This window comes from Rhinoderma darwinii, chromosome 7 (assembly GCF_050947455.1).
Source record: "Rhinoderma darwinii isolate aRhiDar2 chromosome 7, aRhiDar2.hap1, whole genome shotgun sequence".
Lineage (NCBI taxonomy): Eukaryota > Metazoa > Chordata > Amphibia > Anura > Rhinodermatidae > Rhinoderma > Rhinoderma darwinii.
In genome coordinates this window covers 115897173-115910669 of record NC_134693.1, presented here as the reverse complement: position 1 = coordinate 115910669, position 13497 = coordinate 115897173, and the positions used below count along the sequence as shown (strand labels likewise).

Below are 13497 nucleotides of genomic sequence, written 5' to 3'. Positions count from 1 at the left end.
TTAACTTCTCTATACATTCGCTGCCTGGGTCAGCGACTGGTGGCCACCTCACCAGGCAGTACGAGGATCGGGGGATTCCCATTCTCCAGATAGTTGGGGGTCTAAGGCCAGGATGACACAAAAAGTATTTCTGAAGTCTTTGTGGCAGTTTTTGTCTTCATTTTTTTAGGTCAAACCAGAAGTAGATCCAAACGAAAGGAAAGGTATAAAGAAAAGACTGATGCATCTCCTATCTTTTGTGTCCACTTCTGCGTTTGGCTTGAAAAACGGAGCCAAAAAATGCATCAAAACTGTGTGTGTGATTCTGTTCTTAGAGATTTATCAAATTTTCTTGTTTTTTTTTATGCTTTCTATACTATTGATCATATAAGTATAAAAATATAAGTACAAAAGTGGAGACACTAGGGCCCCATGCACACGAATGTGCTTTTGAGGCCGCAATTCCCCCGAAAATCCACGGGAGAATTGCGGCCCCATTCATTTCTATGGGGCCATGCACACGACCGTAGTTTTTACGGTCCATGCATGGCCCGGGAGCCTGCACCGCAGAAAAAACGGACATGTCTTATTACGGCCGTCTTCTGCGGTCTGGGCTCATTGAAAATAATGGCCGCGGCCATGTGCATGGCCCGCGATTTGCGGGTGGCTCGCGGCTGACAGTCCGCTGCCGGCTGACCCGAAAATCACGGCCGTGCACATTGCTACGGTCGTGTGCATGAGGCCTAAGGGTAACTAAACTTTTAAAAGACTTTTGACAAGTCATAGTGACATGTCAGAAGTTTTGATCACCGATTGCCAAAACGAAGCGGCAGTAGCACTCTGGTAAGTGCTGTTCCGCTTAGTTTCTGACTGGCTTTTCTCGGAGCTGTGTACGAGCTCAAAAGAAAGTCCATGAGTCCGTGCACCGCTCGCTCGGCTTTCCGAGTAGCCGATCAGGAACGAAACGGCTCAGAACTCACCAGAGCCATTCTGCCACTTCGTTTTAGTGATCAGTGGGGGTCTCAGTGCTAGGACCCCCACCGATCAAAACTTCTGACATGTCGAAAGTTTTTTAAAAGTTTAGTTACCCTTTAATGTGACTCCTAATATTCTTGATAATTTATAGTAGGTACATTATTGCTTATAACACACTGTAGATGCTGCCGAAACACATTTTAAAAGACTCAGGGCGTGCACCGATGCTACATAACTGTATAACACATACTGCCGCTGCTAAAGAACCTCTTTTTTTTTTTTAAAGGGAGGGGCGCTACAGGTCAGTCACTCATTGGTTGGTAAAGAAGAAGCTACCTGCTGAAGCTGTCTAGACAGACAAGAGATGAGCAGCGCCTATGTAGCTCCAATTATCTAGGTTTAATCCTTAGGCCCCACGCACACACCAGACCCATTCACTTCTATTGCCCAAGGCCACCTTCCCGTATATTTACGAGAAGGCGTCCGTGCCATAGAAAGGCTCCGCAAAAGATAGTACGTGTCCTATTTTTGCTTTTTATGGACTGTACTCCCATACTTATACTTTATATGGGAGCGCGGCCCGCAAACGCAGGTGGCTATCCGCGGCCGGCCATGCCTGTAACCACTGAACGTGATTACGGGCATGGTCGTGTGCAGGGGGCCCTAGGTTCTGACATCAGAGTGTGATGATATAGTTTACAGAAAATCTCCATTGATGTGTATTATATTGTATATCATTATAATTAACAATTACTGCTATTTTACGTGGCAGGTGCATTATATGTTATTACATGCTGGCAGTCCTGGGGTTGTAAGGTGTGTTCATTTACTGCATGGTGGAATGGCTACTATAAATCATGTGTGGATGCATTATAATAGATTGGCAGGACTATGGTAATCAGCAGGTATATTATACTAAATTGTATTACAGGCTGGCAGTGCCACAGTTATAAGCTGGTGTATTATATTATAACAGGTTGAAAGTTACGGGGTTATGGGCATGTATATTCTATATCATATAGTATTACATGATGGCACACCTTTGGGTCCAGTTCACCCTGAATTTTTTGACACGTTTTTGACGTGGAAAATGCGCCACAAAACGACCGAAAATGCCTCCCATTGATTTCAATGGTAGGCGGACGCGTTGTTTTCCCACGAGCGGTAAAAACCGCTTGCGGGAAGAAGAAGCGACATGCCCTATCTTCGGGCGTTTATGCCTCTGACCTCCCATTGACATCAATGGGAGGCAGAGAAAGCTTATTTCGCTGCGTTTTTGCCTCAAAAAACGGATTTTTGAGGCAGAATTTTCTACCAGCAATAAACTCTGTGTGAACTCAGCCTTAGGGTCCATCACTGTCAGAATCTTGACACCAGATGATCCTCTTGTAGGCCAAGGCTCTGAAAAAGTGATGGACCCTATAGGTCCAGCAGAAGACAAACTTATTTGGCACTGACTTTGGAGACAATCAGACCCTGAGCTGGCAGTGTTGGGGTTATCAGCGGGTGTATTATATAGTATTACAGGACGGCAGTGCTGGGGTTATCAGCGGGTGTATTATATAGTATTACAGGACGGCAGTGCTGGGGTTATCAGCGGGCGTATTATACAGTATTACAGGACAGCAGTGCTGGGGTTATCAGCGTTCGTATGATATAGTATTACAGGACGTCAGTGCTGGGGTTATCAGCGGGCGTATTATATAGTATTACAGGACAGCAGTGCTGGGGTAATCAGCGGGTGTATTATATAGTATTACAGGACGGCAGTGCTGGGGTTATCAGCGGGCGTATTATATAGTATTACAGGACGGCAGCGCTGGGGTTATCAGCGTGTGTATTATATAGTATTACAGGACGGCAGTGCTGGGGTTATCAGCGGGTGTATTATATAGTATTACAGGACGGCAGTGCTGGGGTTATCAGCGGGTGTATTATATAGTATTACAGGACAGCAGTGCTGGGGTTATCAGCGGGTGTATTATATAGTATTACAGGACGGCAGCGCTGGGGTTATCAGCGTGTGTATTATATAGTATTACAGGACGGCAGTGCTGGGGTTATCAGCGGGCGTATTATATAGTATTACAGGATGGCAGTGCTGGGGTTATCAGCGGGCGTATTATATAGTATTACAGGACGGCAGTGCTGGGGTTATCAGCGGGCGTATTATATAGTATTACAGGACGGCAGTGCTGGGGTTATCAGCGGGTGTATTATATAGTATTACAGGACTGCAGTGCTGGGGTTATCAGGGGGTGTATTATATAGTATTACAGGACTGCAGTGCTGGGGTTATCAGGGGGTGTATTATATAGTATTACAGGACGGCAGTGCTGGGGTTATCAGCGGGTGTATTATATAGTATTACAGGACGGCAGTGCTGGGGTTATCAGCGTGCGTATGATATAGTATTACAGGACTGCAGTGCTGGGGTAATCAGCGGGCGTATTATATAGTATTACAGGACGGCAGTGCTGGGGTTATCAGCGGGCGTATTATTTAGTATTACAGGACGGCAGTGCTGGGGTTATCAGCGTGCGTATGATATAGTATTACAGCGGCAGTGCTGGGGTTATCAGCGGGTGTATTATATAGTATTACAGGACGTCAGTGCTGGGGTTATCAGCGTTCGTATGATATAGTATTACAGGACGGCAGTGCTGGGGTTATCAGCGGGCGTATTATATAGTATTACAGGACGGCAGCGCTGGGGTTATCAGCGTGTGTATTATATAGTATTACAGGACGGCAGTGCTGGGGTTATCAGCGGGCGTATTATATAGTATTACAGGACTGCAGTGCTGGGGTTATCAGCGGGCGTATTATATAGTATTACAGGACGGCAGTGCTGGGGTTATCAGCGGGCGTATTATATAGTATTACAGGACGGCAGTGCTGGGGTTATCAGCGGGCGTATTATATAGTATTACAGGACGGCAGTGCTGGGGTTATCAGCGGGTGTATTATATAGTATTACAGGACGGCAGTGCTGGGGTTATCAGCGGGTGTATTATATAGTATTACAGGACGGCAGTGCTGGGGTTATCAGGGGGTGTATTATATAGTATTACAGGACGGCAGTGCTGGGGTTATCAGCGGGTGTATTATATAGTATTACAGGACTGCAGTGCTGGGGTTATCAGGGGGTGTATTATATAGTATTACAGGACGGCAGTGCTGGGGTTATCAGCGGGTGTATTATATAGTATTACAGGACGGCAGTGCTGGGGTTATCAGCGGGCGTATTATATAGTATTACAGGACGGCAGTGCTGGGGTTATCAGCGGGTGTATTATATAGTATTACAGGACAGCAGTGCTGGGGTTATCAGCGGGCGTATTATATAGTATTACAGGACGGCAGTGCTGGGGTTATCAGCGGGTGTATTATATAGTATTACAGGACGGCAGTGCTGGGGTTATCAGCATGCGTATTATATAGTATTACAGGACGGCAGTGCTGGGGTTATCAGCGGGTGTATTATATAGTATTACAGGACGGCAGTGCTGGGGTTATCAGCGGGTGTATTATATAGTATTACAGGACGGCAGTGCTGGGGTTATCAGCGGGTGTATTATACAGTATTACAGGACGTCAGTGCTGGGGTTATCAGCGTGCGTATTATATAGTATTACAGGACGGCAGCGCTGGGGTTATCAGCGGGCGTATTATATAGTATTACAGGACGGCAGTGCTGGGGTTATCAGCGGGTGTATTATATAGTATTACAGGACGGCAGTGCTGGGGTTATCAGTGGGTGTATTATATAGTATTACAGGACGGCAGTGCTGGGGTTATCAGCGGGTGTATTATATAGTATTACAGGACGGCAGTGCTGGGGTTATCAGCGGGTGTATTATATAGTATTACAGGACGGCAGTGCTGGGGTTATCAGCGGGTGTATTATATAGTATTACAGGACGGCAGTGCTGGGGTTATCAGCGGGCGTATTATATAGTATTACAGGACGGCAGTGCTGGGGTTATCAGCGGGCGTATTATATAGTATTACAGGACGGCAGTGCTGGGGTTATCAGCGGGCGTATTATACAGTATTACAGGGCGGCAGTGCTGGGGTTATCAGCGGGCGTATTATACAGTATTACAGGACGGCAGTGCTGGGGTTATCAGCGGGCGTATTATATAGTATTACAGGACGGCAGTGCTGGGGTTATCAGCGTGTGTATTATATAGTATTACAGGACAGCAGTGCTGGGGTTATCAGCGGGCGTATTATATAGTATTACAGGACGGCAGTGCTGGGGTTATCAGCGGGCGTATTATATAGTATTACAGGACGGCAGTGCTGGGGTTATCAGCGTGTGTATTATATAGTATTACAGGACAGCAGTGCTGGGGTTATCAGCGGGCGTATTATATAGTATTACAGGACGGCAGTGCTGGGGTTATCAGCGGGCGTATTATATAGTATTACAGGACGGCAGTGCTGGGGTTATCAGCGGGCGTATTATACAGTATTACAGGGCGGCAGTGCTGGGGTTATCAGCGGGCGTATTATACAGTATTACAGGACGGCAGTGCTGGGGTTATCAGCGGGCGTATTATATAGTATTACAGGACGGCAGTGCTGGGGTTATCAGCGGGTGTATTATATAGTATTACAGGACGGCAGTGCTGGGGTTATCAGCGGGTGTATTATATAGTATTACAGGACTGCAGTGCTGGGGTTATCAGCGGGTGTATTATATAGTATTACAGGACGTCAGTGCTGGGGTTATCAGCGGGTGTATTATATAGTATTACAGGACAGCAGTGCTGGGGTTATCAGGGGGTGTATTATATAGTATTACAGGACAGCAGTGCTGGGGTTATCAGCGGGTGTATTATATAGTATTACAGGACGGCAGTGCTGGGGTTATCAGCGGGTGTATTATATAGTATTACAGGACAGCAGTGCTGGGGTAATCAGCGGGTGTATTATATAGTATTACAGGACGGCAGTGCTGGGGTTATCAGCGGGTGTATTATATAGTATTACAGGACGTCAGTGCTGGGGTTATCAGCGGGTGTATTATATAGTATTACAGGACAGCAGTGCTGGGGTAATCAGCGGGTGTATTATATAGTATTACAGGACGGCAGTGCTGGGGTTATCAGCGGGTGTATTATATAGTATTACAGGACGGCAGTGCTGGGGTTATCAGCGGGTGTATTATATAGTATTACAGGACAGCAGTGCTGGGGTTATCAGCGTTCGTATGATATAGTATTACAGGACAGCAGTGCTGGGGTAATCAGCGGGTGTATTATATAGTATTACAGGACAGCAGTGCTGGGGTAATCAGCGGGTGTATTATATAGTATTACAGGACAGCAGTGCTGGGGTTATCAGCGGGCGTATTATATAGTATTACAGGACGGCAGTGCTGGGGTAATCAGCGGGTGTATATAGTTGGGTGTAATATTGGGGTCGGCAGTGACTGTATTAGACGGGTGACATATTGGCCGGTATCCCGGGCCGGCAGGGTAGGAGCGGGGCTCCTCCCGTTCCGGTTTCCTGTGCCCCCTCCTCTCCCGCACACATCCCCGGACATGGCTCTGTGAGACAGCACATGGCGGCCGTGGCCATGCAGAGCCCCCCCAAACCATCTAACACCCCCCCGCTCTTCCTCCTCCGCAACTAGACACCCGACAATACGCCCGACACACCCGCCCATCACACCACAACAAGAAGCAGCGGGCGGCATCATGGGGGTCCACGGCTTCCAAGATTACATCGAGAAGCGCTGCCCGGGCGCGGTAGTCCCGGTGGAGCTGCAGAAACTAGCACGGGGTAGCTTAGTTGGGGGAGGCCGACAAAGACCCCCCCAGACCCCTCTCCGCCTGCTCATCGACGCCGAGAACTGCCTGCACCGTCTGTACGGCGGCTTCTACACGGACTGGGTGAGCGGAGGCCAATGGAACCACATGCTGGGCTACCTGGCGGCCCTGGCCAAGGCCTGCTACGCCGGCAACATCGAGCTCTTCGTCTTCTTCAACGGCGCCCTGGACAAGGCCCGGCTTCATGAGTGGGTGAAGAGGCAGAGCAACGAGAGGCAGACCGGGCAGCAGATCATCAGCCACGTCCAGAACAAGGGCACCCCGCCCCCCAAAGTCTGGTTCCTGCCCCCCGTGTGTATGGCCCATTGCATCCGCCTGGCGCTTATCCGCTTCCACATCAAGGTGAGACAGGTGCCCGGCCCTCTGCTCCGTCCTCTATCACTGTTCAAGCTGCAACTAAACATGGCGGCCTGTGTGTGAGCCTGTAGTGATGCCAAGGAAACCCTGTGCCCCACAGCTGACTACATATCAAGGCCCAGGCTACATAGGAACTTCAGACTGGCAGCACATTGTGCCACTGTCAGATGGGGGTCGCCCTCAGTATACCCATAAGTCATTGGACAAATGGCACTACCAAGATACAGTAGTGCCACCTTTCAATGATTTCTGTTTGAAGAGGAACCATGCAAACTGGTAATTGCATGGTAGAAGTCTCTGTGTAGCCCCGGCCTAGACATCGGCTGCTATGTCATATCCATGCCAATGATAAGCGGCACCATGCCCCCAGCAGCTGTAGTCAGATCACCCACCAGTGCCAAAGCCAGAATATTGTTCTCAAGTTGTAGTTGCTTGTCATGGCTGCCGACAGGGTGCCATTCAATAGTGACAGCAGGGTTATTTACATGGCGTAAGAGTGGTAAACCAGGGAGGCAGAGAACCGCTGCCAGGGATATGCCAGTGTGGCTTCTTGTAAGGGAAGAAAAATATTCTGGATCCAAAAGTGTCCATTAGAATCAATCCCTTACAATACCAAAATAAGCACACGAGGATCAATATATTATAAACGGAGCCGGTGATCCCGAAGAGTCCGCAAATATCCTCACAATGGATGGAGCCGACTGCTTTTATTTAGACTGGGCGATGTAGTATGTGATCGTAGTTCCCCCATCGCTACCACCTGCTCCATAATACCTGTGTATGGCTCGCATGATAGTCAGACCTGGTCCTCTGTGCTGTACAATGTATATACTAGATCAGATTAGACAAGCTCATGTGTATGGTGGAGTGACGACAGCCCCCCTTCCATGGCAGATGGGGGGGGGGATCGGCCATGTCAGATTTCAATATGCCCTATTCACTATTTATCTATGAGATCTAAGAAGTTGGCGGAAGTGTCTGGCAGTGGCTTATTCCCGTCTCCTTATTGAGATAATCACGCACGAGCTGATCTTACATGTTTATAGGGTTAGAGGAGAGGACGAGCTTACAGCTGTCTGATGTGTGTGATCACCTGTATATAATGCTGTATTGTTATTAAAGCGCGTACAGCATCAGAGCGGCTCGTGTACCCCCTGCCTCCCGTGCTTATGATCGTAGGAGTACGTGAGTTGCTCGGCTGCTGCCCGCTGTAAAAAATGGCAGCAGAGCTCTACGGTTCACTCCCCCATGGCAAGTGAGTGGCGTTAAAGGGGTATTCCCAAAATCATAAATGATCACCTATCAGGTGGGATCCCCAACGATCGTGAGAACTGAGGTCCTGCACCCCTAGATCCTCCTTCTACTTACCACGGTGAGCTTGAATGGAGTAGCGGTGACGCCTGCGGCCGCTGTGCTACATTCACGGTCTATTCACTTTTGGGACTCCCGTTCCTATGATGGGTGGGTGACCCAGCGATCATAAAAATGATCACCTATCCTCTGAATCAGTGATAACTTATGATTTGAATATCCTGTTAACCGCACCTCTTGACAGTCAAAAGCCTCAAAACTAATGGTACCGAAATCTCAGAAACGGCTTGAAGGAAAAATAAAAAAAAACTTCAGAATCTGTGAGGCGTCGGCAATTTTACTGATGTCACCTGCAGTTTTTTGGCCAGATAACGGGTTCTCACGTAGTGTAAACGCTGCGGAATTTCCGCAATGGAATTCTGTGCGGAAATTCCGCAGCGTTTACAGTAGCAGCAAAGTGGATGATTTAGAAAACCTCATGCCCGCACTGCGGAAAAAAAAACTGCAGCGTAAACATTAATAAATTGACCTGCGATGCGGAATTTAAATCCGTAGCAGGTCAATGTATGCCCGGTTTTCGTTGATTTTATGTGGCGGGTTTTCCCCATTTAATTCAATGGAGATGCAAGACCTGCAACAGACAGATAAGCGATGCGGAAAAAATAAATAAAATCTTACTTACCCAGAACTCCCTGCTTCTTCCTGCAGTCAGGCCTCCTGGGTTGACATTTCATGCCATATGACAGCTGCAGAGTCACATGGCCTGTAACGTCCTCTTAGGAGGCCGGATTACATGCAGAAAAGAGGGAGGGGGTAAGTTTGGCTGTTTTTTTTTTTCTCCCAGCGCTGCATTCCGCATATTAAATACTGTTCAAAAAACCGCACCACAATGGTGCAGTTTTTCGGACAGAAGGTGCTGTGGGTTCCAGGTCGGATGTTCTGCGCAGTTTTCACGCAGCTTATCAGACCCGTCGGAACCCGGTCTTGCGTTACAATTAAAGCGATTTTCCCATCAACATTTATTGCGTCTCGATTGGATAAATTCTAATAGTCGGATTGGTGAGGTCTGAGACCCCCTCATATCCTAAAAACCGATACACAAGCAGCACTTTTTTTTTTTTTTTTTTTTTTCATTTTACCCATGGACTATAAATAAGACTTTGATCTCCACCCGTTTTAGGATTGGCTGGTCACAATGGTCGGACTCCCTCCATTTAATAATTTATGGCCAATTGATATTTTTGGGAAAGCCCCTTTAGTTAAGGCCTGGGCTCCATGATGACATTGGACATACAATAATGTGCAGCATCCGAAGTTGTGTGCTGGCTGTGGCTGTAGAAATGTATTGATAGAGACAGATATGTCAATGGACGTTTCCACTCTTGTGCTATCGTAATAAGGGAGAGAAGAACAAAAGGTGAAGAGCTGGCGCTGCAGAGCAGGAGCAACATACAAAGTCATGCAAGTTTGTGATCACTGGAATGCAATTAGTGGTCCAGTGTGGCCTCAACCGTGGTACCCCAGTAGACATCAATATGTGACCTGTAATTCTTAGCAGCTTGCTGTCAGCTTCACACTGCAGGCAGGATTACTAATATCCTGTCTGTTCATTCGAGACTTTCCACGGCCACATTAAAGAGGCTCTGTCACCAGATTTTGCAACCCCTATCTGCTATTGCAGCGGATCGGCGCTGCAATGTAGATTACAGTAACGTTTTTAGCTTTAAAAAAACGAGCATTTTTGGCCAAGTTATGACCATTTTTGTATTTATGCAAATGAGGCTTGCAAAAGTCCAAGTGGGTGTGTTTAAAAGTAAAAGTCCAAGTGGGCGTGTATTATGTGCGTACATCGGGGCGTTTTTACTAGCTGGGCGCTCTGATGAGAAGTATCATCCACTTCTCTTCAGAACGCCCAGCTTCTGGCAGTGCAGCACTGTGACGTCACTCACAGGTCCTGCATCGTGTCGGCCACATCGGCACCAGAGGCTACAGATGATTCTGCAGCAGCATCAGCGTTTGCAGGTAAGTAGCTACATCGACCTCTGGTGCCGATGTGTCCTCGCTCGTCCGACACGATGCAGGACCTGTGAGTGACGTCACAGCGTGATCTCTCGAGAACACGTTGTGTGTCTGCACTGCCAGAAGCTGGGCGTTCTGAAGAGAAGTGGATGATACTTCTATACACAACGCCCAGCTAGTAAAAGTAGTAAAAACGCCCCGATGTACGCACATAATACACGCCCAGTTGGACTTTTACTTTAAACACACCCACTTGGACTTTTGCAAGCCTCATTTACATAAATACAAAAATGGTCATAACTTGGCCAAAAATGCTCGTTTTTTTAAAAATAAAAACGTTACTGTAATCTACATTGCAGCGCCGATCTGCTGCAATAGCAGATAGGGGTTGCAAAATCTGGTGACAGAGCCTCTTTAAGCTGCGCAATCTGTGGCTTAGTGACGAGGTTGCAGTCACCGGACCTTCGAGGCGGAGCAACCAAAAGCAAATGCTCAAATTGTGGGGAAGTCTTCACCTGGCATAGCAGGGTACCAGGCGTAATGTAGCTCAGGCTTTAGACTTCTTTTTTTATTCGTGCTGTGCTGATCCAGAGGATCCAGGGAAAAAAAGGATCCGAAAAAAACCTTGTTTGGTACATGAGAACTTGTCTCCATAAGGGCCAAAAAAAATCCTTCCTTACTTTGAATAAGAATAAACTTCTATGTGGAAGGTGCTAATAAATTTATGGCTAATAAATTTATATCTAAATTTATAACTTTTATGCCTCATGCCCACTTCAGTTTTTTCCTCCAGGGTGCTAGCCGTTTTTCTGACGGCTAGCACACTGACCCATTCATTTCAATGGGGCCATGCACACTTCAGTTTGTTTTTTTTGACGGTCCCGTTGCTCCGTTCCGATCCAAAGTAGAGCATGTCCTACTTTGGTCCAAGATTCCGTCACCGTGAGGCCCATGCAAGTCAATGGGGCCGTCAAAAAAACTGAAGGCACACGGAAGGCCTCAGTGTGCCGTCCGTGTGTGATGGAGCCGTTGCCTAGCAACGGCCGGGCGGACAGAAATACATTACAGAAATATTACACTAATCGGCAGCCAATTGTCTCTATCAATTACTGATAGAGAAAAGAGGCTGCTGATTAAAAATAAAAGAGAAAGCAGTTCATACTTACCCGTTCATTGTCTTGGTGACGAGTCCCTCTTCTACCTCCAGTCCAGCCTTCCTGTATGACGCGGCAGCCTGTGATTGGCTGCAGAGGCGGTCACGTGGGATGAAGCGTCATCCCTGGAGGCCGGCCTTCTGACGTCATCCTGACGTGCGTGACCGCCACTGTGATTGGCTGCAGCGGTGACATGGATGAAACGTCATCGCTGGAGGCCGGACAGGAGGAAAATTCAGGGAGTTCTGGTTAAAGAGGCTCTGTCACCAGATTTTGCAACCCCTATCTGCTATTGCAGCAGATCGGCGCTGCAATGTAGATTACAGTAACGTTTTTATTTTTAAAAAACGAGCATTTTTGGCCAAGTTATGACCATTTTTGTATTTATGCAAATGAGGCTTGCAAAAGTACAACTGGGCGTGTTGAAAAGTAAAAGTACAACTGGGCATGTATTATGTGCGTACATCGGGGCGTTTTTACTACTTTTACTAGCTGGGCGTTCTGATGAGAAGTATCATCCACTTCTCTTCAGAACGCCCAGCTTCTGGCAGTGCAGACACAGCCGTGTTCTCGAGAGATCACGCTGTGTCGTCACTCACAGGTCCTGCATCGTGTCAGACGAGCGAGGACACCGGCACCAGAGGCTACAGATGATTCTGCAGCAGCATCGGCGTTTGCAGGTAAATCGATGTAGCTACTTACCTGCAAACGCTGATGCTGCAGAATCAACTGTAGCCTCTGGTGCCGACACGATGCAGGACCTGGGGCAGGAAGTGAGTGACGTCATAGCGTGATCTCTCGAGAACACGCTGTGTGTCTGCACTGCCAGAAGCTGGGCGTTCTGAAGAGAAGTGGATGATACTTCTCATCAGAACGCCCAGCTAGTAAAAGTAGTAAACACGCCCCGATGTACGCACATAATACACGCCCAGTTGTACTTTTACTTTTCAACACGCCCAGTTGTACTTTTGCAAGCCTAATTTGCATAACTACAAAAATGGCCATAACTTGGCCAAAAATGCTCGTTTTTTAAAAATAAAAACGTTACTCTTATCTACATTGCAGCGCCGATCTGCTGCAATAGCAGATAGGGGTTACAAAATCTGGTGACAGAGCCTCTTTAAGTATGAACTTACTTTTTTTTTTTTTTATTTCATTAAAATTGTATTTTCCGAGCGCCAAGCATGGTACTGTCCAGGGTGCTGAAAGAGTTACCGCCGATCAGTGCAGCCCATTAACTATTTCAGCACCTTGGACAGTACCATGCTCGGAAACGGAAACACGGAGTGCACATGGCCGCTAAAACGGGCACACTGATCCGTCAAAAACGGCAGTGAAAACGGTGTCGGAAGTGTGCTCGAGGTCTTAGGCCGTTGAATACATCCGTGTGACGGTTGTTAAAACAACGGCCGTCACACGGACTTATGCAACTCAATGGGGCTATTCAGACGTGCAGTGTTTTTCACGTAGCGTATTTCCGTTGCATGAAACTCACTGCATGTCCTATTCTTGTGTGTTTTGCACTTCACGCACCCATTGAAGTCAATGGGTGTGTGAAAATCACTGACCGCACACGGACGCACATCTGTGTACTGTCCGTGATTCACGCACAAGTTAAGAATTGAAGAGAATTTTTTTTTTTAAATAAATCAACGTGCACATAAAAACATCAACAACTGATGCCACACGGAACACACATGGAACTGCAACGCGTGACAAACGTGTCAGTTTTTTGCGGATGCGAAACGGACACGTTTGTCTGAATTAGGCCTTAGGGTAAGGACACACAGGGCAGATATGCTGTGTGAAAGTAAACCGCGTATCCGTCCTGGAACCAGCAGGGATTTCTGCCTGAAAAA

At 47.4% G+C, this 13497-nt stretch overlaps 1 protein-coding gene across 1 annotated transcript in view; it reads left to right on the top strand.

Annotated features, from left to right (window-relative positions):
- The first annotated feature begins 6482 nt into the window (after nt 1-6482).
- FAM120A (family with sequence similarity 120 member A) overlaps nt 6483-13497 on the top strand; it is a 77126-nt gene continuing 70111 nt past the window's right edge. The window contains exon 1 of the mRNA XM_075833864.1: nt 6483-7139. Coding sequence (XP_075689979.1) covers nt 6666-7139 — 474 coding nt within the window. The 5' untranslated portion in view covers nt 6483-6665. The remainder of the gene's footprint in view (nt 7140-13497) is intronic.